General features: G+C 41.4%; 1 protein-coding gene across 1 annotated transcript; it reads left to right on the forward strand.

The window, feature by feature from the left end:
• Nucleotides 1-13,094: 13,094 nt before the first annotated feature.
• Nucleotides 13,095-19,587, forward strand: LOC147440763 (acireductone dioxygenase 3-like). Its single transcript, XM_086482599.1, has 7 exons — nt 13,095-13,231; nt 14,772-14,880; nt 16,710-16,804; nt 17,252-17,366; nt 17,935-18,059; nt 18,159-18,229; nt 19,317-19,587. The coding sequence occupies exons 1-7, from the start codon at nt 13,220-13,222 to the stop codon at nt 19,372-19,374; spliced, it is 585 nt and encodes a 194-aa protein (XP_086338725.1). The 5' UTR covers nt 13,095-13,219; the 3' UTR covers nt 19,375-19,587.
• The last annotated feature ends 5,047 nt before the right edge of the window (nt 19,588-24,634 follow it).

The raw sequence follows: 24,634 nt of genomic DNA on the forward strand, positions 1-24,634 counted from the left end.
GGGAGGTCTCTTTGAGCTTCTCAAAAGCATTTTTCTCCTTAGTAGTTCATTAGTACTTAACATTCTTCTTTGTTAAGTCATGCAATGGTCCCGCTATTTGAGAGAATTTGGCTATGAAGCATCTATAGTATGCACACATACCAATAAAGCCTCTTAGCTCATGTAGATTCCTTGGATTAGGCCATGCTTTTATTACCTCCAACTTTGATGGATCCATACGGATACCATCTTGAGAGATAATATAACCTAAGTATTGAATCTCTTGAACAAAAAATTCATCTTTATTTTGATTGATAAAAAACTTGCTCTCCCTCAAAGCTTGAAAAATTACTTGGAGATGTTGCTTGTGTTCCTCCAAGGACTTGGAGTAAATGATGATATCATCAAAGAACACTCTAGTGAATTTGCGGTAGGGTCTAAAGATTTTCTCCATTAAACTATGAACATAGCTGGTGTATTAGTCAAGCCAAAAGGCATGACTAGATATTCAAATGCGGTCTTTAAGATATCTTCATTTACTATCCTTATTTGATGATAGTCACTCTTAAGGTCAATCCTACTGAAGTAGGTAGAGCCTTGTAGCTTATCAAACATATCTTCTACCCGTAGTACGGGAAATCTGTTTTTGATAGTGATATGGTTTACTGCTCGATAGTCCACACACATGCGGTATGTACCATCTTTCTTTTGCATTAAAAGGATTGGAGAACAAAAGGGAGAGGAGCTAGGCCTCACCAGCCCTTTGTCTACAAATTCTTGTACTTGCCTCATGATCTCCTCTTGTTGAGCTTGGGAAACTCAATAAGGAGGCTTGTTAGGAGGTGAGCTTCTTGGTAGGAGCTCAATTTGATGGTCATCATCCCCTCGTTTTGGAGGTAAGTCCATAGGGATATCTTGAAATCCTTTTAGAAAATTAGACAAATCTAACTCTTTTTTATTCCTACCATTATTTGATGAAACATTAGGACCTTTTAGGGACTCTTTGAAAAAAATCATGTACGTAGAAATTGAGCTTTTCATTGATTTGCTAAAAGCAAGATAATTTACAAGTGGTATAGTGTAATGGAAATGACCTATGAACTTTGAGATTAGCGGAATTAGGAAATTAAAGAAAGCACTTTTGTGAGAATACTTTGTGAGCATAGAGGGTGAACTTAATTGATGGTAGCAACATAAACATGGTATTTAGCTCACTTGGCATGAAAAATAATTTTGCAAGAGAGAGAGTTTAGATAACATGACAACAGTTGAGGACCGGATTTATGTGGATCCGGTCCCCCCTCCAGTAGGCATTTGTATTATAGATTCTCCCATCAAGAGAGACTTGGTACAATACAATATTTGTGTTCCTTGTGACCTAGGTGATGCAATGAGGATGGAAAACGTCATGCATCATGAGCATAACATAGACTTTGCAAAAAGCATTCACTATCCCAAGCCTCATTCCCAAGGCCTCAAACACCTTCAAAGGTGGAGAGAGCTAGCGAGGAATGAGGGTAGGGAAGAGGAAGTAGAAACATTCCATAGGAGAAAGAATTAGTTCCTCACCTATCATCACTCTTCTTGCTAGCATACATAATAGCATAGTAATGAAGATGGAGAAGGTGGCAAGCTTAAGCATTGAAGCATGGCTCTTGGTTGGATTTACATTCCATAGCCAAGAGTGTTGGTGTAGGCTCTCAACTTCTCAACTAGCTTGGAGAAGGAGATGGAACTCTTGCACTTTGCACTTCACACAATGGAGTGTGTGTGAGTGTGTGTGGGAGAGTATACCCCCCAAGATAGCCTCCTTTTGGCTTTGGTTGACCCCCCCCCCCCCCCCCCTTGTAGCTCAAGCTTGAAGGCCATTGGACCCCTGCAAGACTCACCAATCACATGTAGGCTGCATTAGAAGCAACATGGGTAGTCTTGGGACAAGTGTCCCCCTTTCCCCTTTGAGAGAGAGGACTTGATACATGCAAAAACAATTAATTAAATCTACTAAATTATCATTGGACCCCTTGGGAGGCTAACCAATAGGCTTTAGGCACACCATGAGGGAAACATGAGGAGGAACTTGACAAGTGTCCTATATGCTTTCTTTGTACCAAGCTTGCCTTGTGTGAGGGTGTGTGCGTTCTCTCTCTGGCCCCCTCTTATAGGGCTCGCCCCCTCCTTGTAGGGATGGATGCTGACTTTGTGGAACACCTTACCCTCAAGCACCTTAGTCAACAAGCATGACAAAGCACCTCAATCTTGGGTAATGTTCCCACAAGCATCTCAAGCTTCCTAGTCGGCAAGCACAACAAGCACCTCAAGCATCTTAGTCACCAAGCACGACAAGCACCTCAATCACCTTAGTCATCAAGCACGACAAGCACCTTAAGCATCTTAGTCAGCAAGCATGACAAGCACCTCAAGCACCTTAGTCAGCAAGCACGACAAGCACCTTAGCCATCAAGCACGACAAGCATCTCAAGCTTGGGCCGGGTTCCCACCACCTCAAGCTCCAACCCTAGCTTACCTAAGGTCAAAGGACTTTTTAATACTAACCTTTGGAGGTTCTCAATGAAGCTAACCCTAAGGTCTTTTAAGCTCCATTGGGTAGCCTTGCTCTTTGACAGACCATCTCTCATTTGGACCCCTTTATCATTGGCCCCATGGTGAGATAGATCTGTAAGCACATGTTTATATTCTAACCCTTGTTCCCGTTTATTCTCCCACATTAAATGATTAGTTTAATAGGAAATAATCATTTGGGTTGGTTAGATATTGGATTTTATGACATTACCTCTCTCTTGAAGTCATAGTCGTCCTCGACTATGAGGTAGAAGAGATAAAGCCTTAGTCATGAGTCAATCTTGCTTAGCGGGTAGAGGATCCCTTTTTACCCTATGACATCTTTCCAAGATGGATGACTAATCCATTCGGTGCTTGGGAGACATAGCTGCCGCAAGCACGTCTACTCTTTAGTCCATTTCATTCTCCCAAGTAGAGTGACAAGTTCTACATGGTGTTTGAGAGACGTCATCATCACAAACATGATTCTAAGTATGCATACTACTTAAATTTGTGCACAATAAAAAGAGAGAACTAGTCTTATAAGACAAACACATTGATCATTTGTCATAAAATCTAATATCTAACCAACCCAAATGATTTTCTCATATTAAATTGATCACTTAATGTGGGAGAATAAATGGGAACAAGTGTTAAGATATAGATATGTGCTTATAGATCTATCTCAACACGGGGCCAATAGTAAAGGGGCCCAAATGGGAGATGGTCTATCAAGAGCAAAGCTAACCAATGGAGCATAAGACCTTAGGGTTAGCTTCATTGAAGACCTCCAATAATGTGTGTAAAAGTCCTTTGACCTTAGGTAAGCTAGGGCTGAGCTTGAGGTGGGAACCCGGCCCAAGCTCGAGGTGCTTGTCGTGCTTGAGGTTCTTGTCCTGCTTGAGGTGCTTGTCATACTTGAGGTGCTTGATTAAGATGCTTGAGGTGCTTGACTGGCTCCATGCTTGAGGTGCTTGACTTGGTGCATGATTAAGGTGCTTGAGGTGCCTTGAGAAGCTTGCCTGAGATGCTTGTGGGAACACCCCCTACTTCAAGTACTTAGTCATGCTTGATGACTAAGGGGCTTGCTCATCCAAAGTCAAAAATATCCCTACAAGGAGGGGGGCGAGCCTACAAGGGGGGGGGGGGATGAGAGAGAACACACACACACACACACACACACACACACACACACACACAAGGGAAGCCCCAGCTTGAAGAGGCAGCAAGGACACTTGTCAAGTTCCTCCCCATGTTGCCCTCATGGTGTGCCTGAAGCCTATTGGTTGGCCACCCAAGGGGTCCAATGATAATTGGATATTTAATTAATTGATTTTGCATTTATCAAGTCCTCTCTCTCAAAGGGGAAAGGGAGACACTTGTCCCAAGGCTACCCATGTTGCTTGTAATGGCTCCTGCTTGTGATTGGCTAGGCCTGGAGGGGTCCAATGAGCTTCAAGCATGAGCTACAAGGGGGGGTCGACCCAAGCAAGCTAGGGGGGTACTTAGGGGGTATACTCACCCACACACACTCACAAACACTCTCATTGTGTACTATGCAAAGTGCAAGAGCTCCCTCTCCTTCTCCAAGCAAGTAGAGGTTGAGAGCCTACACCAACACTCTTGGCTATGGAGTGCAAATCCATCCAAGAGCCATGCTTCAATGCTTGAGCTTGCCATCTATTTCTTCTTCATTACTATGCTATTATGTATGCTAGCACAAGAGTTATGATAAGTGAGGAACTAGCTCTTTCTCGTATGAAATGTTTCTTCTTCCTCTTCCCTACCCTCATTCCCTGCTAGCTCTCTCCACCTTCGAAGGTGTTTGAGGTCTTGGAACTGAGGCTTGGTATAGTTAAAGCTTTCTTCAAGTTTAGGTTATGCTATGATGGTGATGCATGAAGCTTTCCATCTTCATTACTTCACCTAGGTCACAAGGAACACAAAGAATGTATTGTAACAAGTCTCTCTTTATGGGAGAAATCATAATACAAATGCCTATTGGAGGGGGGACCGGCTCCACATAAAACCGGTCCTCAACTGTTGTCATGTTCTCTAAATTCTCTCTCTTGCAAAAGTATTGTCCATGCCAAGTTAACTAATTGCTATAATTATGTTGCTATCTTCAATTATGTCTACCCGCTATGCTCACAAAATCATTTCTTGAAAGTACTCTCATTAAATTCCGCTACTCTCAAATTGAATAGGCAAATTCCATTACATTGGTATTAGAGCATTTGGTTTCTCTTTTCTTGCTTAAGAAGAGAGGTCCTTAAGTAGCCTATAAATGGTTGATGTTGTTAATTATAATAGAGTAAGTGGAACTGGGATCTAATATCGGTTTTGTTAACCCCACTATGTGGGGGATGGTGCACACCTCGGGAGCTTTGGACTTAATAATGGAGTCTTTTTAGACTTGCCTACGGCTTTACCATTATTGAGCCATAAGAAGTCCGAAAGGAGCTAGCCCTTGGCAACTCTGCTATGTTAGACCTACTCCTCTACTCTCTATAATTAACCACTTTGAGCCGTGGGTGTAGATACTTAAGAGCCGATTTTCAAAGGCTAAGAGGAGTGGCAACTAAGGTTTTGAACTGCCAAAGCATACACTAAGTATAAACATAAATTTTGTTAACATGGCTGACAATAATCAAGAGAGTAGAATGAACATTGATTGCTTTGATTTTGCACATGAAGGTGCTAATGATGATGCTCCCATGTTTGTGAATTATCTCGTCGCTAGGTTGCAGCAAGCTATGGGCAACCCTGCTTTGCAAGCCGAAGTTACTCAACAATTTCGTGCTTATGGAATTTCCCTTCCTCTCCCAGAGGAGAGAGAGCTTAGGAGGCCTCTTGAAGAGACCCCCAAAAGAAGACTCTCTCCCATTCGAGAGGAGGAATCCAAAGAGAAAGAAAGCAATGAAAGTCTAAGTTCTTCTGAAGAGGTGGCTCCACGAAGACGACGGTCTAGACGATCGCCTACTCCTCCCAAGAGGAAAAGAGCAACCTATAGTCCTTCTCCTCATCACTCTGAAAGGCAAGAGAGGAAACAAAGGAAGAAAAGGGCTAGGAAGAGGTCACCCTCTTCTCCTTCTTCACCTTCCTCCTCTTCCGATGAAAGTTATGGCTATTCTCCTAGAGAATACAAGAGGGGAGGACATTGCAAATCATTTCCTGCATGGCGAAGGTCACAAAAGCTAAAGAAGTTCAAGGAGGGAGGAAAGAGTATCTCTTTTCTCACCTACGATGGCACCTTTGGTGCTACCGACAAAGTGTTGGCCTTCATCCAGCAATTTGATGCGGACTTTGGGGACGAGGGCTTCACAGAGTCCTCCAAGCTACGCCATGTAGCTATGCACTTCCAAAAATCAGCTCGTCAATGGTGGGCTAGCCTTCGTGGCAATGGAGAAGCCCCAAAGACATGGAAAACTCTACTAGTTTCCATCATGAAGCAATTTCTTCCAAGCGATACTAAAGATAAAGTTCTTACCGAATGGCGCGGCTTGAAGCTTCTCTCTCATGAGTCTATCAACAAGTATGTAGACAAGTTTTGGGATTTACATCTCAAAGCTACTGTCTTTCAAAAGATAGACTTTGCCGAGCAAAGACAGCAATTCTGTGCGGAATTACCTGAAGAGATGGCCGAATACATTAACTCTCAACGGCCTGGTACTATTACCGAAGTAATCCATCACACCATGGTTGCTTCACGCATCAATTTCCATCAAGGGGCTAGACATAATGTCAAGCCCATGGAAAACAAAGATAAAAATGATGCAAAGGGGAAATCCAATGCACAAAATAATTCCCAAGGCACTTCCAACAACAACAATAACAACAACAACAATCGGTCCAAGGAGAAGGGAGTTTACAAAGGTAAAAACAAACTCTCTCCTGAAGATCTTGAAGCTTTTCGCAAGGACCATAAATGTTTCAAGTGTGGGGAGCAAGGACATGGCTATCGTTCTTGCCCCAAGAAGAATACTCGCAATGAGACTCCTAGGGCTTCCACCATCGAAGCTCCAAAAGAGGATGCTCATTGCAAAGGATCATCACTCTCCTATGCTTGGGGAAAGGTAAGAGAGCATGATGCCTTCATCTTGTTTGACCCTGGCTCTACTCTCAACTTCATATCAATAGAGTTGGCCACCAAGTTGGGCATTCAAGCTTTTGAGATGGGAGATATAGTAACAGCTGATGCAGCTTTCAAGGGACAACAAGCCTCCGTTACTCCCTTGATTGGGAAGTTGAGGCTTCATGTCCAAAGCTATGTCGACAAAGAAGACTTCTTCACTCTCCTCTCCAACATCAGGATGTTATCCTAGGGGCACCATGGTTTGATCGCATGGCTGCCAACATGAAGTTCCCTGAAAGGAGAATTTACTTCACCTACAGGGGAAAGAATATGTATATAGATGCTAGTGAGCGTGGTCGCACTTTTCCACTTGTAAATCCTCTTTCTTTTGATAAATCAATGAAGAGCTCAGTTTCTGCGTACATGATTTATGTCAAAGAGTCTCTAAAAGCTAATAATGTTTCATCAAATGAAAATAATAGGAATCAAGAAGAGTTAGACTTGTCTACTTTTCTAAAAGGATTCCAAGATGTGTTCATCGATGATATCCCTATGGACCTACCTCCAAAACGAGGGGATGATGACCATCGTATTGAGCTCCTTCCAGGAAGCTCACCACCTAACAAACCTCCTTATTGAGTCTCACAAGCTCAACAAGAGGAGATTATGAGGCAAGTACAGGAATTGATAGACAAAGGGATGGTGAGGCCTAGTTCCTCTCCCTTTTGTTCTCCAGTCCTTTTAGTGCAAAAGAAAGATCGTACATACCGTATGTGTGTGGACTATCGAGCACTAAACCATATCACTATCAAAAACAGATTTCCCGTGCCTCGGGTAGAAGATCTGTTTGATAAGCTACAAGGCTCTACCTACTTCAGTAGGATTGACCTTAAGAGTGGCTATCATCAAATAAGGATAGTGGATGAAGATATCCTAAAGACCGCGTTTCGCACAACATTTGGTCTTTATGAATATCTAGTCATACCTTTTGGCTTGACTAATGCACCAGCTACTTTCAATCGTCTCATGGAGAAAATTTTTAGACCATATCGTAAATTCACTGGAGTGTTCTTTGATGATATCATCATCTACTCCAAATCTTTGGAGGAACATAAGCAACATCTCCAAGTGATTTTTCAAGCCTTGAGGGAAAACAAACTTTTTCTCAACCAAAAGAAAAGTGAATTCTTCCTTCAAGAGATTCAATATCTAGGTCATATTATCTCTCACGATGGTATTCTTATGGATCCATCAAAGTTAGAGGTAATAAAATCATGGCCTAACCCAAGGAATCTACATGAGCTAAGAAGCTTTATTGGTATGTGTGCATACTATAGACGCTTCATAGGAAAATTCTCTCAAGTAGTAGGACCACTACACGACTTAACAAAGAAGAACGTTAAGTTTGTATGGACTGCTAAGGAGCAAAATGCTTTTGAAAAACTCAAAGAGAAGCTTACTTCCCAACCAGTCCTCGTGCTTCCGGATCTCTCAAAACCATTTGAGGTCCAATGTGATGCTTGTGGGGATTGCCTTGGAGCGGTTTTGCTTCAAGAAGGGCATGCCATAGCATATGAGAGCCGAAGGCTCAATAGTGATGAACGAGTCTTTGGCATTTATGAGAAAGAGCTTTTAGCTGTTCTACATGCCCTAGATACATGGAAGCACTACCTATTGGGGACTCCATTTATCCTACGAACCGACCACCAAAGTCTCAAGTATTTCATGACGCAAACCAAACTTTCCGACAAACAAATGAGGTGGGCAAATTTTCTTTCGCAATTTAATTTCCATATTGCTCACATAGCTGGTAAGCACAATCAAGTTGCCGATGCACTTTCACGACGACCAAAAGTTAATGCGGTGTCTATAGCTACTCACAATGATCTATCCTCTATGATAGATGAGTATGCTACTGACCCTGACTTTAGAGACATAATGTCAGCCCTTGCTTTGGGGAAGAAAGAGGAACCATTCACCTTGCAGGATGGTTATCTTCTCCACGGCAATAGGCTATGTGTTACCCATTCCCTTCGTGAGAAGGTTATGTATGAATCCCATGCTCCTCCATATGCAGGGCATAGAGGTATTCAACCTACTCTCTGAGGAGTAGAGACGTATTACTATTGGCCTACCATGAAAGTGGACATACAAGAGTATGTTTCAAAATGTGTAGTATGCCAAAAGACCAAGTATGATAGAGGGAAGCAACCTGGATTACTCCAGCCATTGCCTATTCCAAATTCACCATGGGAGAGTATATCCATGGATTTCATCTTGGATTACCCAAGTCTATCCATGGGAATACAGGAATATGGACAATAGTCGACAGGTTTAGCAAGCAAGCACATTTTATTCCTGTCAAAAAGACTATTAAGGCACATCAAATGGAAACTCTCTTCATATCTCAGATTTTTAAGCACCATGGATTACCCACATCCATCGTGTCAGATAGAGATCCTAGAATGACCAGTAATTTCTGGAAAGGTCTCTTTGAAAATCTAGGAACAAGATTGAATTTCTCTTCGGCCTATCACCCACAAACGGATGGCCAAAGTGAGATAGCCAATCTTACGATACTCGATCTACTCAAGACTTATGTTACCGAAGTAGATCAACGCTCACAATGGGAAAAGTATTTACCTCTAGTAGAGTATGCCTACAATAATACTGTACATACTTCTACGGGGAAAGCACCTTTCGAGATCATAGAGGGAAGACCTAAAAGTCCCTTGCTACTCAAAGTACATGGGAAGATCTTCGCCGCCGATGAGTATAGCCGTGACCTACAAGAATCTTTTCAAAAGATTAGGGAGGCTATAGCCATCTCTCAACAAAGGCAAAAAGCTGTTGCTGATAAGCACAGAAGAGCCTTAATGTTCAAAGAAAATGATTGGGTCTTACTCAAGTTTCCTAACGCTCGATTAAGGCAAACGACGGGCAAAAATCCTACGGGCCATCAAAAGTATTATGCTAAACTAGCAAAAAGATACTATGGTCCTTTCCAAATCTTGAAGCCCATCAATGAGACGGCTTATCAACTCAGGTTGCCCAACCATTGGCTTATACACAATGCCTTTCATGTAAGCCTACTTAAGCCCTACAAAGGAGAGCCACCAACTGAACCAATTATTGAAGACCCTCCTGAAGTTGAAGACCAAGAAGAGGTGCTACAACCCGAAGCTGTCCTTCGGCATGAAGACAAGGTACTACGACATGGTAAGATAATCCGACGATATCTTATTAAGTTCAAAAATTATCCTTTTGAAGATGCTAAATGGATGCAAGGAGTACAACTTAAGGATAGTATGAACCTTGTCAATGCTTACAGTACTACATTAGAGTAAGCAAATGTACAACTCTCTTTTAAATGACTCATGTTTTTGTCTTATAAGACTAATCCTCTTTTTAATTGTGCACAAATTTAACTAGTATGCATGCTTAGAATCATGTTTGTGATGACGACGTCTCTCAAACACCAAGTAGAATTTGTCACTCTACTTTGGGAGAATGAAATGGACTAAAGAGCAGACATGCTTGCGGCAGCTATGTCTCCCAAGCACCAAATGGATTAGTCATCCATCTTGGAAAGATGTCGTAGGGTAAAAAAGGGATCCTCTACCCGCTAAGTACGATTGACTAATGACTAAGGCTTTATCTCTTCTACCTCCGAGTCGAGGACGACTATGATTTCAAGAGAGAGGTAATGTCATAAAATCTAATATCTAACCAACCCAAATGATTTTCTCATATTAAATTGATCACTTAATGTGGGAGAATAAATGGGAACAAGTGTTAAGATATAGATATGTGCTTATAGATCTATCTCAACACGGGGCCAATAGTAAAGGGGCCCAAATGGGAGATGGTCTATCAAGAGCAAGGCTAACCAATGGAGCATAAGACCTTAGGGTTAGCTTCATTGAAGACCTCCAATAATGTGTGTAAAAGTCCTTTGACCTTAGGTAAGCTAGGGCTGAGCTTGAGGTGGGAACCCGGCCCAAGCTCGAGGTGCTTGTTGTGCTTGAGGTGCTTGTCCTGCTTGAGGTGCTTGATTAAGATGCTTGAGGTGCTTGACTGGCTCCATGCTTGAGGTGCTTGATTTGGTGCATGATTAAGGTGCTTGAGGTGCCTTGAGAAGCTTGCCTGAGATGCTTGTGGGAACACCCCCTACTTCAAGTGCTTAGTCATGCTTGATGACTAAGGGGCTTGCTCATCCAAAGTCAAAAATATCCCTACAAGGAGGGGGGCGAGCCTACAAGGGGGGGGGGGGGGGATGAGAGAGAACACACACACACACACACACACACACACACACACACACACACACACACACACACACACACACACACACAAGGGAAGCCCTAGCTTGAAGAGGCAGCAAGGACACTTGTCAAGTTCCTCCCCACGTTGCCCTCATGGTGTGCCTGAAGCCTATTGGTTGGCCACCCAAGGGGTCCAATGATAATTTAGGATATTTAATTAATTGACTTTGCATTTATCAAGTCCTCTCTCTCAAAGGGGAAAGGGGGACACTTGTCCCAAGGCTACCCATGTTGCTTGTAATGGCTCCTGCTTGTGATTGGCTAGGCCTGGAGGGGTCCAATGAGCTTCAAGCATGAGCTACAAGGGGGGGTCGACCCAAGCAAGCTAGGGGGGTGCTTAGGGGGTATACTCACCCACACACACTCACAAACACTCTCATTGTGTACTATGCAAAGTGCAAGAGCTCCCTCTCCTTCTCCAAGAAAGTAGAGGTTGAGAGCCTACACCAACACTCTTGGCTATGGAGTGCAAATCCATCCAAGAGCCATGCTTCAATGATTGAGCTTGCCATCTATTTCTTCTTCATTACTATGCTATTATGTATGCTAGCACAAGAGTTATGATAAGTGAGGAACTAGCTCTTTCTCGTATGAAATGTTTCTTCTTCCTCTTCCCTACCCTCATTCCCTACTAGCTCTCTCCACCTTCGAACGTAAACGTTTGAGGTCTTGGAACTGAGGCTTGGTATAGTTAAAGCTTTCTTCAAGTTTAGGTTATGCTATGATGGTGATGCATGAAGCTTTCCATCTTCATTGCTTCACCTAGGTCACAAGGAACACAAAGAATGTATTGTAACAAGTCTCTCTTTATGGGAGAAATCATAATACAAATGCCTATTGGAGGGGGGACCGGCTCCACATAAAACCGGTCCTCAACTGTTGTCATGTTCTCTAAATTCTCTCTCTTGCAAAAGTATTGTCCATGCCAAGTTAACTGATTGCTATAATTATGTTGCTATCTTCAATTATGTCTACCCGCTATGCTCACAAAATCATTTCTTGAAAGTACTCTCATTAAATTCCGCTACTCTCAAATTGAATAGGCAAATTCCATTACATCATTCAAAATAAATTTTTACATTTTCTTACTCTAATGTAGCATTGTAAGCATTGACAAGGTTCATACTACCCTTAAGTTGTATTCCTTGTATCCATCTAGCATCTTCAAAAAGATAATTTTTGAACTTAATAAGATACCGTCGGATAATCTTACCATGTCGTAGTACTTTGTCTTCATGCCGAAGGATAGCTTCGGGTTGTAGCACTCTTCTTGGTCTTCAATTTCGGGAAGGTCTTTAATAATGGTTCACTTGGTGGCTCTCCTTTGTAGGGCTTAAGTAGGCTCACATGAAAAGCATTGTGTATGAGCCAATGGTTGGGCAACTTGAGTTGATAAGCCATCTCATTGATGGGCTTCAAGATTTGGAAAGGACCATAGTATCTTTTTGCTAGTTTAGCATAATAGTTTTGATGGCCCGTAGGATTTTTGCCCGTTGTTTGCCTCAATCGAGCCTTGGAAAACTTAAGTAAGACCCAATCATTTTCTTTGAAAGTTAAGGCCCTTCTGTGCTTGCCAGCAGTAGTTTTTTGCCTTTGGTGAGAAATGGATATAGCCTCCTTAATCTTTTGGAAAGATTCTTGTAGGTCACAGCTACTTGTCTTGAATCAACTCCTCATAGCTTTGCAACTTTGTTGCATCTTTGACGTTGTATTTGTTGGCATTGCCCTTGATAGTAAGGGGAAGTATGCCGAGGAAATTCAGCCTTATTCAATGAAAAACCTTTGCTTTTGCTATTTTTAAATTGATGAACTTTCCTACCTTTTTATTTCTTTTCCTCTCAAGTGTGCGTGTGTGTGAGTGTGTGTGTGTGCACGCGCACGCTCGTGTAGTGGAAGGCAATGCTTGCGTTTGGAGACATATGCGTTGTACGTCTAGGCATTGAGGGTCTTGCTACTCACTATTTCAATCACTACCTTGTCATCCCCATGTGATTGTTTGCACTTGCCTTGTAGGAATCCTTGCCAATATATATTCGTGTCATCCCCTTGTGATTCTTGCCTTGTAGGAATCCCCCTTAGTGGGAGGCTGCCTTATTTAACGCGCACACACAAACACGCACAAAATCAGATTTTGCTGCTTGAAATAAATTGTAAAAATGGGTTTTTAATGGGTACGTCGCGGCACGTGATTTTTTGAAAAATACACTCACTTTCCTTATTTAGTCGGGTGCTGCACAGCTCTCTCTCTCTCTCTCTCTCTCTGAGCTCGCAACTCGCAAGCATGGCGCCCCAGGTATGTTCTTCTGTCTTTTGTATTGCTTTGAGAAATATATTACGTAATGGAGTGTTGGGTTCTCTATTCTTTCGCATTCTCGGCTGCTTCTCCATTGTCAGCAGCTGATTTTCTGAGCTTTCAATCTTTTTTTTCTACACATTTTTCTTCTTTTCTTAGGCTAATAAGCCCCAGTACGTGACCAAGCTTTGCGACGCTAATAGGAGTTCTCCAGGTCGACAGCTGGTATTTGCGTGTCTGTGAAATCCGTGTTTGTGTACACCCGAGGTTTTGTTGCCTTGGGCGAAAGAGAGCGTGGCGTTTGCCTTCTCCCATTTTTGCGGTGTGTATGATGAGATGTGCCATGGTGTGCTGCAATAAAATGCGAGCATCTGACTCTTACTTTTAATAACACCATTCTGTTGTGGAGTGTAAGGAATGGTGCTATTCCTTACGCTGGGGTGCTATCTATACCCCGCAAATGGTTTGGTCATGATTATAGTATTGATTTCATGATATGTAAGACTAATTATGAATATTCGATCATTAATTATATAAATGATCATTTGAATATCATTAGTTATATGATATTTGATCACTCATGTAGTTATGAGAAGATCATTTGATCAAATGTCGTCATGAATGATACCTTTTGATCATGAAGTATACTAATGACATATTTACCGATTTTTCTTATTTGATCATACCATTTGGAGTTAATGGTAAGGACATGGAGAAGAGGTTTTGTGCATATCCAGCCGTTGCATATTGTTTGTTACTCAGTTTCCCTTTTGTAAAGCGAAAGCTCTAATCTTTGTTCACTGACTCTGTGATCGGGTGTTTTATTATGGCTTTGTCATTAAGTGGAAGTGATTGTAGCCTAGTGGTTTGAGTGTTTGTCCCGGTGATCAATTAAAGACCCACATTCAAGAATCGATTTGCAGCGGCATAGGTAAAAAAAGGAAAGGAAAAGTGAGCTGTTCAAGAACACCTCTTGTGATTAGATTGTTCTGTAGTGACTCAAAAAGTGGTCATGCGTGCACCAGTTAGGAGTAATATGTTTCTGATGCAATTATGCCAAAATCGGCATAGTTACAAAAACACTTGCATAGTTGCATATATGACAAATAACTGGTGCACGCGCGACCATGCATGAGGCACAATTATTCTAAAAAGTAACCAATAACTATACATTGGGAGACCCCTGCCTAATATACCCCATCTCTAACACTCCCATCCCTCTTCGTCAATAAAATTTTTATCATTCATTAATTTTTTTCTCGGTTTTCTCTCAAGATAATGGCATTTATGATTGTAATATGTCGCTTTTATTCCCCTTATTGTGTTGAACTTGTATTTCTTTTTATCACTTTTGCTCGTTCTCTTGATGGTAAAATATGTGCCTCTATTCTTCTTCTCTTAGAATGACATTTCTCAAGTTTCGTTCCCAACAAGTTTTATTAGAAATATGTTCATTCATAATTATACAGCCATTTTAGAGAGGAAACATATCAGATTTGTATTTTGTGATGATTTTTTTTTTCCTGAAAATATTGAACAGGTTGAGAGGCCTCCTTTGGAAGCATGGTACATGGATGACTCAGATGACGACCAACGACTTCTGCATCATCTTGACCCCAAGCAATATGTCTCTCTTGACAAGCTTGCAGGTGTATTCTTATTGTCTCTTTTTCATTCTCTTTGCTGGAGGTGCTTTCTCAAGGGCAACCCTTTATGTTTTAGCATTATATAGTAAACCACCAGCTGCCACAGTTGCTTGTCTTCATTTCTTCCAAGGATGTAACTCGTAAGGAGTGAATGGTTTATCTTTAACATGGAGTTTATTATCATTCATTGTCTTTCTTTTGTAAAAAAGCGGTGGGCTAAGTCACTAAGGAAGCATGATGACTGAAAATCCAGTTTCTGTCCTTAAATCAAGAGATTCAATTGGGAGGAAGGACCTAGCTAAATCTCAAAGAGAGTTTTGAATCCATACACAATGATTTTTATGGAAATTTCTGGAGGCCTAGACTACTCTCTAAACTACGACTGATGTTATACAATGAAGCTAATATGAGTTGGAAGTTATTGAATACGGCCTAAGTATATTTTGCAAAAATTTGATTCAGATTGTGGGATGTGGAGGAAAAGTAATGATGCAAGAGTTACTTGGGACCAGCTGTAGTAGCCAATCAGGTCTTGTTTTTTATTTTCCTGCATTGCTAGGGTAAACTGTTTTCTTAACAACACATCGAGATTTTAGACAGCAATAGTTGACAATCTTTCCTAAAGCGGATTATCAGCAATGTGAATCAATGTAATGGTTTTGATATGGTTTGAAGGGCATTAGGTCCTGCAAAAAATCTAAAATGCAAAAGTGTAGGTTGATGATGGAAGGTTAAAAGACTTTGCATTCTCTGTATAAAGAGGTTATGGAGCGAGCAGGCTTCATTACATCTCTTACCTCTTATTGTCTTTTCTTCTCCTTAAGGCGACTTTACCTTTCTTTCTCTTCGGAGTTTTATTGCACCTTGTATGTAGGCCTACTGAATTAATTTTTCTGGAAGCCATTGTTTGAATACTGTTTGAAGGGCATTAAGGAATTTACATGCCTTTCCAACATATCATTAATCTGAATGTCATTGATTGGCTCTAGCCAGTTGAAATGGAACGTGGCAGCCCTGTGATCGGTATGCTTGCTTTGCTTTTCATCTATAGCCTCTCAGGTTGTTCATTTTTTCACGGCGATAGTTCCAGAAGGCAGACTATGGCTAGAAAATTCAATTACCTTTCATGGGCATCAAATATCTCTTAATTTGTTGACCTAGAAGTATTTCAGCACTTTGGTTGGTGGTAACAAATTTTAGGCCCGAGTCCGTGAGAGGCTTTTGTTGCCTGGGGTAACCCCCTCACCCATAAACACAAGATAGTGAACATTCCCTGCTCAAGGTGGGAATGATGCCCACAGGCCTTGAACTCTGGATGCCGCGGATGCAACAAGAGCACTTTACAGACTCGTTGGTTGATATTCTGCAGTCCACTCTGCCTGTGTGTGACAGCGAGGGGGTGCAACCTAAGTGGTTCGGGCCTGTAGGCGCTCACTTGTGACAGGGGCCTTAGGCAGAGAATTGATATGGAGGGCCCTAGTTCTTTTGAAAGCTCACCTTTTTTCTATTTCTGATATACAGTATGGAAATCCTTTGCGGGCCTGTCATAATCATGCATTCGAATCAACCTATCAATTGGTCCCTGTTCTGACACAATTGAAAATATGAGTTTGTCTTGAGTAATTTTGAACTTGATCAACACGGATGGTCGATACAAGTACAAAATTGTACGGTTTTTACCCTTAGGATGTCTTGTTTAGCATGATCCATATTGTGTTTAGAAGTGGCATCCTAATAGTTGTTATGGTTAGAAGTCGCCTTTTGCTTGTATGACGGCAGAAACCCTTCACATGCACAGTTTTCTTCTGATATTTGATCCTCTTCATGTGCAGAACTAGGAGTATTACAGTGGGTGTTAGATGCTGATAACTATGAGCAGGATCCGGAGCTGGCCAAAATTAGACAAGAGAGGGGATATACCTACCATGTAAGCTGTGTAAGCTGTGTTCAAAAATGATATGCTGATGAATGTTTGATGTGGCTTCTCATGTGTGTGTGTGTGTGTGTGAGAGAGAGAGAGAGAGAGAGAGAGAGAGAGAGAGAGAGAGAGAGAGAGAGAGAGAGAGAGAGAGAGAGAGAGAGAGAGAGAGAGAGAGAGAGAGAGAGAGAGAGAGAGAGAGAGAGAGAGAGAGAGAGGAGTGGAATAACCTTTCGATCACCCAAGTGTGGTAGATTGTTTGTGTGTGAATAAGATGAGGAAACTGTAATAACCTTTCTATATCACCCAAGTGTGGTACATCGGTTATCTCAGCTCCTATTTGAGCAACAGGTCTTGAGTTCAAGACTCGTCGGATAGATCTTTGAGGTCTCTTGGGATTGTTCCTATGACGTTAAATTCTTCTCTCTTCTCATCATATCACGTCATTGGTTTCAGGACATTTGCGATGTGGCTCCAGACAAACTCATGAACTACGAAGCAAAACTGAAAAGTTTTTTTGAAGAACACATTCATACAGATGAGGAAATACGATTCGTCATTGAAGGAAGCGGTACTCTTTTTAAGTAGCTGCACTGTTAGACTAGTGCATTGTTAGTATGCATTACTTTACACATGCGGACACACGCTGCTCCAAGCTTCCTGCATTTTATTGTTAAATCAAAATAGATCAAGTAAATTCTGTTTGACAGTTATTTTGCCTTGCATTTTTAGAAATAGGGGGGGCCTCGATTCCTCCATGAGTGTAAGAGGCTGTGATTTTAAGGGCCAATGCACATACTCTCTGCTGTGATGGGAAGGGTGTCCAATGGGGATACTCCCTACTGTCTATGGCAGGGTCCTTGTGTGGATGCAGACGAAATTATGTGCATATTCTTTTATGGAAGCATTTGCAAGGCGTTGATGTATGCTTCCAAAAACCAGCACATTACAAATCATCTATCCATTGGTGTGCGATGGAGTAAAGAATGAAGACGTAAATATAGACAAACAAGGCCTATGCAAATTTTTGTTTTATGTGTTCTAACATAATGCAGTTTGTTATAAATAAGCATTCTTTCTGAAGACCAGGCTAAATTTTTTTTGCATATGTAACTACCTATCACAGCTGCATTGTACAGGTTATTTTGATGTACGAGATCTTGATGATCGGTGGCTTCGTATATGGACCAAAAAAGGAGATATGATTGTTCTGCCAGCTGGTATCTATCACAGGTTCACACTTGATACAAATGATTACATCAAGGTACTTGCTATTAATCTTCTATTTTTGGAATGCAATAACAAAGTTTATTTTGCATAAGTTCCTTACCTTTTAACTTTTGTTCTTGAAATGCTATGCTAGGTTGTGAGATTGTTTGTTGGTGAGCCAGTATGGACACCCTATAATCGACCCCAAGATGAGAATCCAGCAAGGTAATTCTTTAGACTCAACATACTTTCCTTTTCAAAAGGATCGATGTGTTTTTATAAGCTAGAACTCGTTATCTGCCCTGGAGAACCAGGCTCTAGCAGGGGTCATTTCCTAGTACATGGCCTGCCTATGCACGTGGCTAGCCGCCGCTACATACCAATGTATCATAGCCACCATTTGGCACACCATCCCTAGGTTGGGTCAACATCTACTGATGTAGGCTGGTACGCGTAAAGATTGTGCGTCCCATACCACCTGGCCTCATCGCCTGAGTGGCCCTCTAGCCAGGATTCCCATTGACACTCTGCTTTAGTGATGGCCATCTCCTCAGTCAGGCCTAGGGCTTTCTTTTATCGATGACAAGCCGTGTGCTCATTGATGCCCATTCAAACACTTGACACTGGGAGCAAATGTGTCAGAGTAAAATCCAACGGCCACACTATATTGAAGGAATTCTCTCTTATGTCTTAACAAGTTGTCAGTAATCTTAGGATGCCTCCTTCCGCATGCCTCTCTCTCGACTTCCACATGCTAGGGATTTTTATTTTTTATTTTCAAAATTTCGATCTTGTGTGTGTGAATTGGGGGGGATGGGGGGTTATGAGAAAGGGTATTAGAGGGGATGTATGGTTCCCATCATCTGCAACAAGCACGAGGGAGAGAGCTCTCACCCTAAGGATTTTCCAAAGGGGGAGTGTTTGCAGGTTTGAAATGTTGCTGCAGGTTTGAAATGTTGCTTCATTGGGCTTATTGAGATTTCGGCTCAGTTGATGATTGAGATCTCGCAGTCTTTTGATTTGGATGTTTTTTGCATGCCTCCAAAAGTGGACTTTTTGGCCCAAAAGCAAGAAGGCTGTACTATGTAGGCTTAATCGGAGGCTCTGAATTGAGAAGTGTGCTGGTCTTTAGGATGGGGGAAGGGCATCTCTTACTGGAAGTTCTCCCCCATTTTCTTTTTATGCATTCTTAAGTTCTGAGTTTTTTTTTTTTTGGACCGTCGTGCATGGTTGGTTCCTGTTATTACCAATAATGGTTCTGCAATGTCTAAAAAAGTTGTATTGATTAAGGGTATTCTGATCTTTTTTGCAGAATAGAATACATCAGTGGATTCAAGAGAGCTGAGATAAATGGAATTTTAGCTCACTAAGAGGAGTCACAGAAGTTTTGAGTTATACAATACGGACGCATTTTACATTTTTAACTTTTCTTGCTCATCCTTGATCAGAGGCATATAATAGAGGATTTAGTGCTTTTTTATCCTTGTGAATTTGCAGAGTTACAACCGGTAAGAGTAAAGAGTGTGCGATTCTACTCGAAGGAGATATAAACGAGAAATTTAGGACCTCCCTATAATATCTTATTGAGGAGCTTTCCATCCCATCCCTGTCTCAAATGCTAATTTTTTGTACTCACATGCCATTCTAGCTCTTTTGATTTGAACTTTGCAAATAGCTTTGGTCCTTGCTTAACCGTCACGGGCTGCAGATCTGCACCAGCCATTTAGTGTTCATTCCTCACCGTAATAGTGGCCTGCAATTGTTGGATTCGTGCCAAGTCAGCAACCAGAATATTGATGAACACCTGCCAACAAATCCAAGTCAGCTGCCAGAATATTGACGAACACCTGCCAATGAGATCATGCCAACTGAGCCTGCATCAGGAATTAGTACAGCACCCGATCTGCGCCAAGTCAGCAGGCGGGAATTTGAAGCTACCTGATTTGCACCGTGTCAGCAGATAGAATATTGTGCAATTTCTGCAATAACTGAGTGCCATCTGTCTCTTGTGCAGTCACCTGCATGCACAGTAACTTGCCTGCATTTACAGTAACTGCGATTTACTGGCCCCCCTTACCCTGATTGTGACGGCCGAGAATGGTCCTTCAGGGATCATTTCCTCGTAATATGTGCTCCCACCATGGCTGCCGGCCTCCGACGGTTGCCATGTGGTCGCATGTATTACGGGAATGGTCCTTGAGGGAGCATCCACTACCCTGTCAAGGTCGGGGGTCGGAGGGTAGGAGATCTCCACCATCCAACCTGTTGGCATTCCCTCCGTCGGTCTGCATGTGGTCGCACATATTACGGGGAATGGACCATTCCCTACCTTGTCAAGGTCAGGGGGTAGGAGATCACGGCTGTCCAACCTGTTGGCATTCTTGAGCAAAATGTGGCATTGCAACAAGCTGATTTCCGGTACGTCAACAGCCAGAACGGACAGGTGCAACCTCCACTCAAAAGGATCAAGTCAGCTAAGGGAACCAGTTGACGTAATTTACAGACTATCCAGCAATCTGTGGTTGGCACGTCAACAAGCGGAAAATGCATGTAGGTCCATAGGGGTATCGACTTGTGAGCAATTTGTCGCGACAGGCCCTTGCTTGCAACCCTTCTGTACAATTTATGCATGGTGATCGGCCCTCCCCCCAACTCTTGATGCTAGGGAAAGGACGTGTAACATTTAATGGCCTAGTAACTTGTGTAGCGGAAAATTGCATAAATATAGTAAGCATTTCATTAGAATAGATTCCTAATGAGCATAGCAAGAGTGCTTGGATGGAGAGAGCAACAAAAAGCATAACACCTAGTTAGATAGGCATGAACAATACTTCAAAAGAGAGAAATTAAGTTATTGACAATAGTTGAGGATTGGATTTACATGGAGCCGGTCCCCTCTCCAAAAAGCTTTGTATTATAGGTTTCCCCCCATCAAAAGAGACATTTTACAATACGATACTTTGTGTTCCTTCAATAAGTTGGTGGTGCAATGAAGATAGAAGCTTCAAGCACCATGTACATCCTTAAAACACAACATCAATTCCCTCACGGTCTCAGACCCAAGACTTCACACACCTTCGAAGATGGTGAGAGCTAGTGGGGTATAAGAGTAGATTGAGAGGAAGGAGTATTCTTACGAGAAAGAAGTATATCTCTTAGCATAGCTTAGTAATTAGCATGGGAGAGGAGATGAGCATGCACTGGAGCTTGGCTCTTGGTTGTTGGATTTGCATTACAAAGCCAAGAGTTGTTGGTGTAGGCCTCTCTTCTCACATGCTTGGAGTAGATGATGAGCTTCCATTAAAGTTTGAGAAGGAGAGACAGAGTCTTCTTGCTTTACACATGAGATTGTGTGATGTATGTGATGATGCTTTGCCAAAATCAGTCCCCTCGCTCTTGGTTGACCCCTCTTGGATTTTACTCATGCTAGCTCCTCATTGGACCTTGCAAAGCTTAGCCAATGATAATTGAGAAGCGTAAGTGATAGCCTTTTGACATATGTCCCTCTTTCCCCTTTTGTGAGAGCTTTTAGGTATTTAATTAATGCAATTATTGGGTTGCTGAATGCTCATTGGACCCCTTGGGAAATTCTCCAATAGTATTTTAAAGAGCTTAATTTATATTGGTTCTTTTATCAAGTGTTTTAAAATGAATTAAACTAAATGTACTCTAGCTTAATTTTCATTGGTCCACTTCTATGGCCATCCAATAGGATTTGAGTGCACCTTGGGGGCAACTGGGCTAGTGAGCTGACATGTGTCTCTTATTCCCTTTGTGTAAAGGGAGCTTGTGAGTGTGTGTGTGTGTTTCTCTCTCGTCCCCTACTTACAGGGCTCGCCCCCTCCTCTTCAGGAGTCTTTGAAGACTTTTTGCACACTACAAAGCATCCAATGAAAAGCATCCAATTTTCATGAGGAATGACCATTCGAATTAACCTTTGAATTTTGGAAGTCTTAATGGATTGAACCTTAGGTCTTTGAAGCCCATTGCTTGCACATTGCTCTTTTGTAGATGGTCCCTCTTTGGATCCCTACTGTGACCAATCTGCTAGCCTTAACCAATAATCTAGCTTTTTCTCTCTTTATACTTTCCCATTTTAAATATTCAGTTTAACATGAGAATCATTTAGGAGAATTAAATATTAGTTATTATGACAGGACGCTTATCCTTTCTCGAAATCAGTGCACTCTGTCTTTGTCAAACACCCTTATCATTGGGAAAGGATAGTAAGCGTATTGTCCTTTCCCTACACCATAAAACATGAAATACATCTCAGTATTGGTAAAAGTAAAGCTTGCCAAAAAAAGAGAGACTAAGATATCATTTAGGAGAGGTCAAAGGCAGCCAATTAAAAGTTTTGATTGCCATTGAGGTTGATGGTACATGTTTTGTTATGGTCGTACGCATGGGTGTCATTGAGTAGGACGCAGTGCATTGGAACAATGGAGGTCTTCATGGGTGTTGTGCATCAAGTTGACGGTGACACTTGTTTGAAGTTTGTCGAGTTTGCAGTCTTACTTGGCAATGCAGATAAGAGTTTTGTTTTCAAGGCATGCAAATTTAGAGTGAATAATGGTTTAAGGGCGAGCAAGATAGCAATGTTGGTTCAAAGTACATTGGCTGGCTATATTTTAAGTAGCATGTAGTGTGTCTCATCGAAAAGGGGTAAATATTGGTCAATTCTAGCATGATAAAGGGGCATGGGTATGCTCTAGGCAACGTATATTCAAGGGAAGAAGTTTAGACCATTAATTCTAGCATGATAAAGGGGTATGGTTATGCTCTAGGCAACATATATTCAAGGGAAGAAGTCCAGACCATCATATCCATGGAAAGGTTCAAATGTTTCATGGACATACACTGTAGAAACTAAATTTTACAAAAACCAAATGTGAGCCAAATGTTGAATGGAGTGGTAGGAGAAATTTTACATACAATGTAGAAACCAAATTTGACAAAAAATCAAGGGGTCTTTGCAATTCGGAAGTCCTCAATTGCTTGAAGCAATTTACTTTCAAAAATTGCTTCGAAAAAAGTTTTTTTTGGATAAAATCTTCCAAGGTTTAAGGGTTTGCCTCGAAATCAAAGTTGAAAGTTTAGGGAGTTGAAAACTCTATGATACCATAAATGCATATTGCCTACCCAATATGACTAAATTCCAATGAATTCTATGCTTCAAGATTTACTTCACTAGGAATGAGCTATGACAATATAGATTGGCAGATGCTTGTGATGTGGGAAACATCTCTCTTGACAATGTCTATTATCTCCCCCGTTACACCCAAATGGTGCTAGTTTAATACAATTCAAAACGTCACAAGATGTGATACTTGCCAAGAATCAAGTATCACATCGAAAAGGGGTAAATATTGGTCAATTCTAGCATGATAAAGGGGCATGGGTATGCTCTAGGCAACGTATATTCAAGGGAACAAGTCTAGACCATTAATTCTAGCATGATAAAGGGGCATGGTTATGCTCTAGGCAACATATATCCAAGGGAAGGAGTCCATACCATCATATCCATGGAAAGGTTCAAATGTTTCATGACATACACTATAGAAACTAAATTTTACAAAAACCAAATATGAGCCGAATGTTGAATGGAGTGGTAGGAGAAATTTTACATACAATGTAGAAAAAAAATCAAGGGGTCTTTGCAATTCGTAAGTCCTCAATTGCTTGAAGCAATTTACTTTCAAAAATTGCTTTGAAAAAAGTTTTTTTGGATAGAATCTTCCAAGGTTTAAGGGTTTGCCTTGAAAGTGAAGTTGAAAGTTTAGGGAGTTGAAAACTCTATGAATGATGGTGAAAGCTTTAAATCTACATGCTGTTTTATTGATTGTAAATGCTAAAGTGAAAAACATTTGGATTTTGTGTGGTTAAGTGATTCAATGAGAGTAGTTGTGTACAAGTGGTGTAAACCAAAGGGCAAACAAAAACCATGAAATGATATGAAGCCTCCTCTATGAAAAGCACTAGCACAAATGTAGGCATGCACCTCCAATCAACGTAGAACCAATCCCCTCAACCCTTGTTTGAATTATCCTGCGTACGTGAGGCCCTCATGTTTGATTATCGTTTGTTAGCCATGCCAACTCGGCTTGGTTTACAATTTGGGCCATGTTTACAAATCCATGGCTTAATCTCACTTACGGCCTAGATTTGCGTTGTGCTTCCTCGGTTCTCGACCGTGGATCCTTTCACTTTAGTTCTTTGATGATGTGTGTCCTATAGTGTTGAGTCTTTTCCATCTAAACTTATCATAGAATGACAGTTTTCATGACATTTATAAAGAATTTGGTGCCGAATTTTTGCATCCATCTTGTGTATACAAACTCTTTCCTTGTGAAGTAGGTACCCATTGTCAATGGAAAAATTCCTCCATCTAGTTAGTTCACCACTCATAAGAGGAGAAGCAAGTATGGAGGAAATATACACACTACCAACATGGTATTCTATTAAAATTTCCTTCAATTTATTAGCAACAATTGCTTATTGTGGTGACTAAGAAGTAGGAAGAGAAGAAAGAGAGGAAGGAGAAGCATGCGGCGTTGAAGAATTTCTTGACACAACAAAATCATTATCAGCATTTGATAACAAGTGAGTCAAAAATTAACAAAAAATGAG

Source organism: Adiantum capillus-veneris, chromosome 15 (genome assembly GCF_014529385.1).
Source record: "Adiantum capillus-veneris isolate H3 chromosome 15, ASM1452938v2, whole genome shotgun sequence".
Lineage (NCBI taxonomy): Eukaryota > Viridiplantae > Streptophyta > Polypodiopsida > Polypodiales > Pteridaceae > Adiantum > Adiantum capillus-veneris.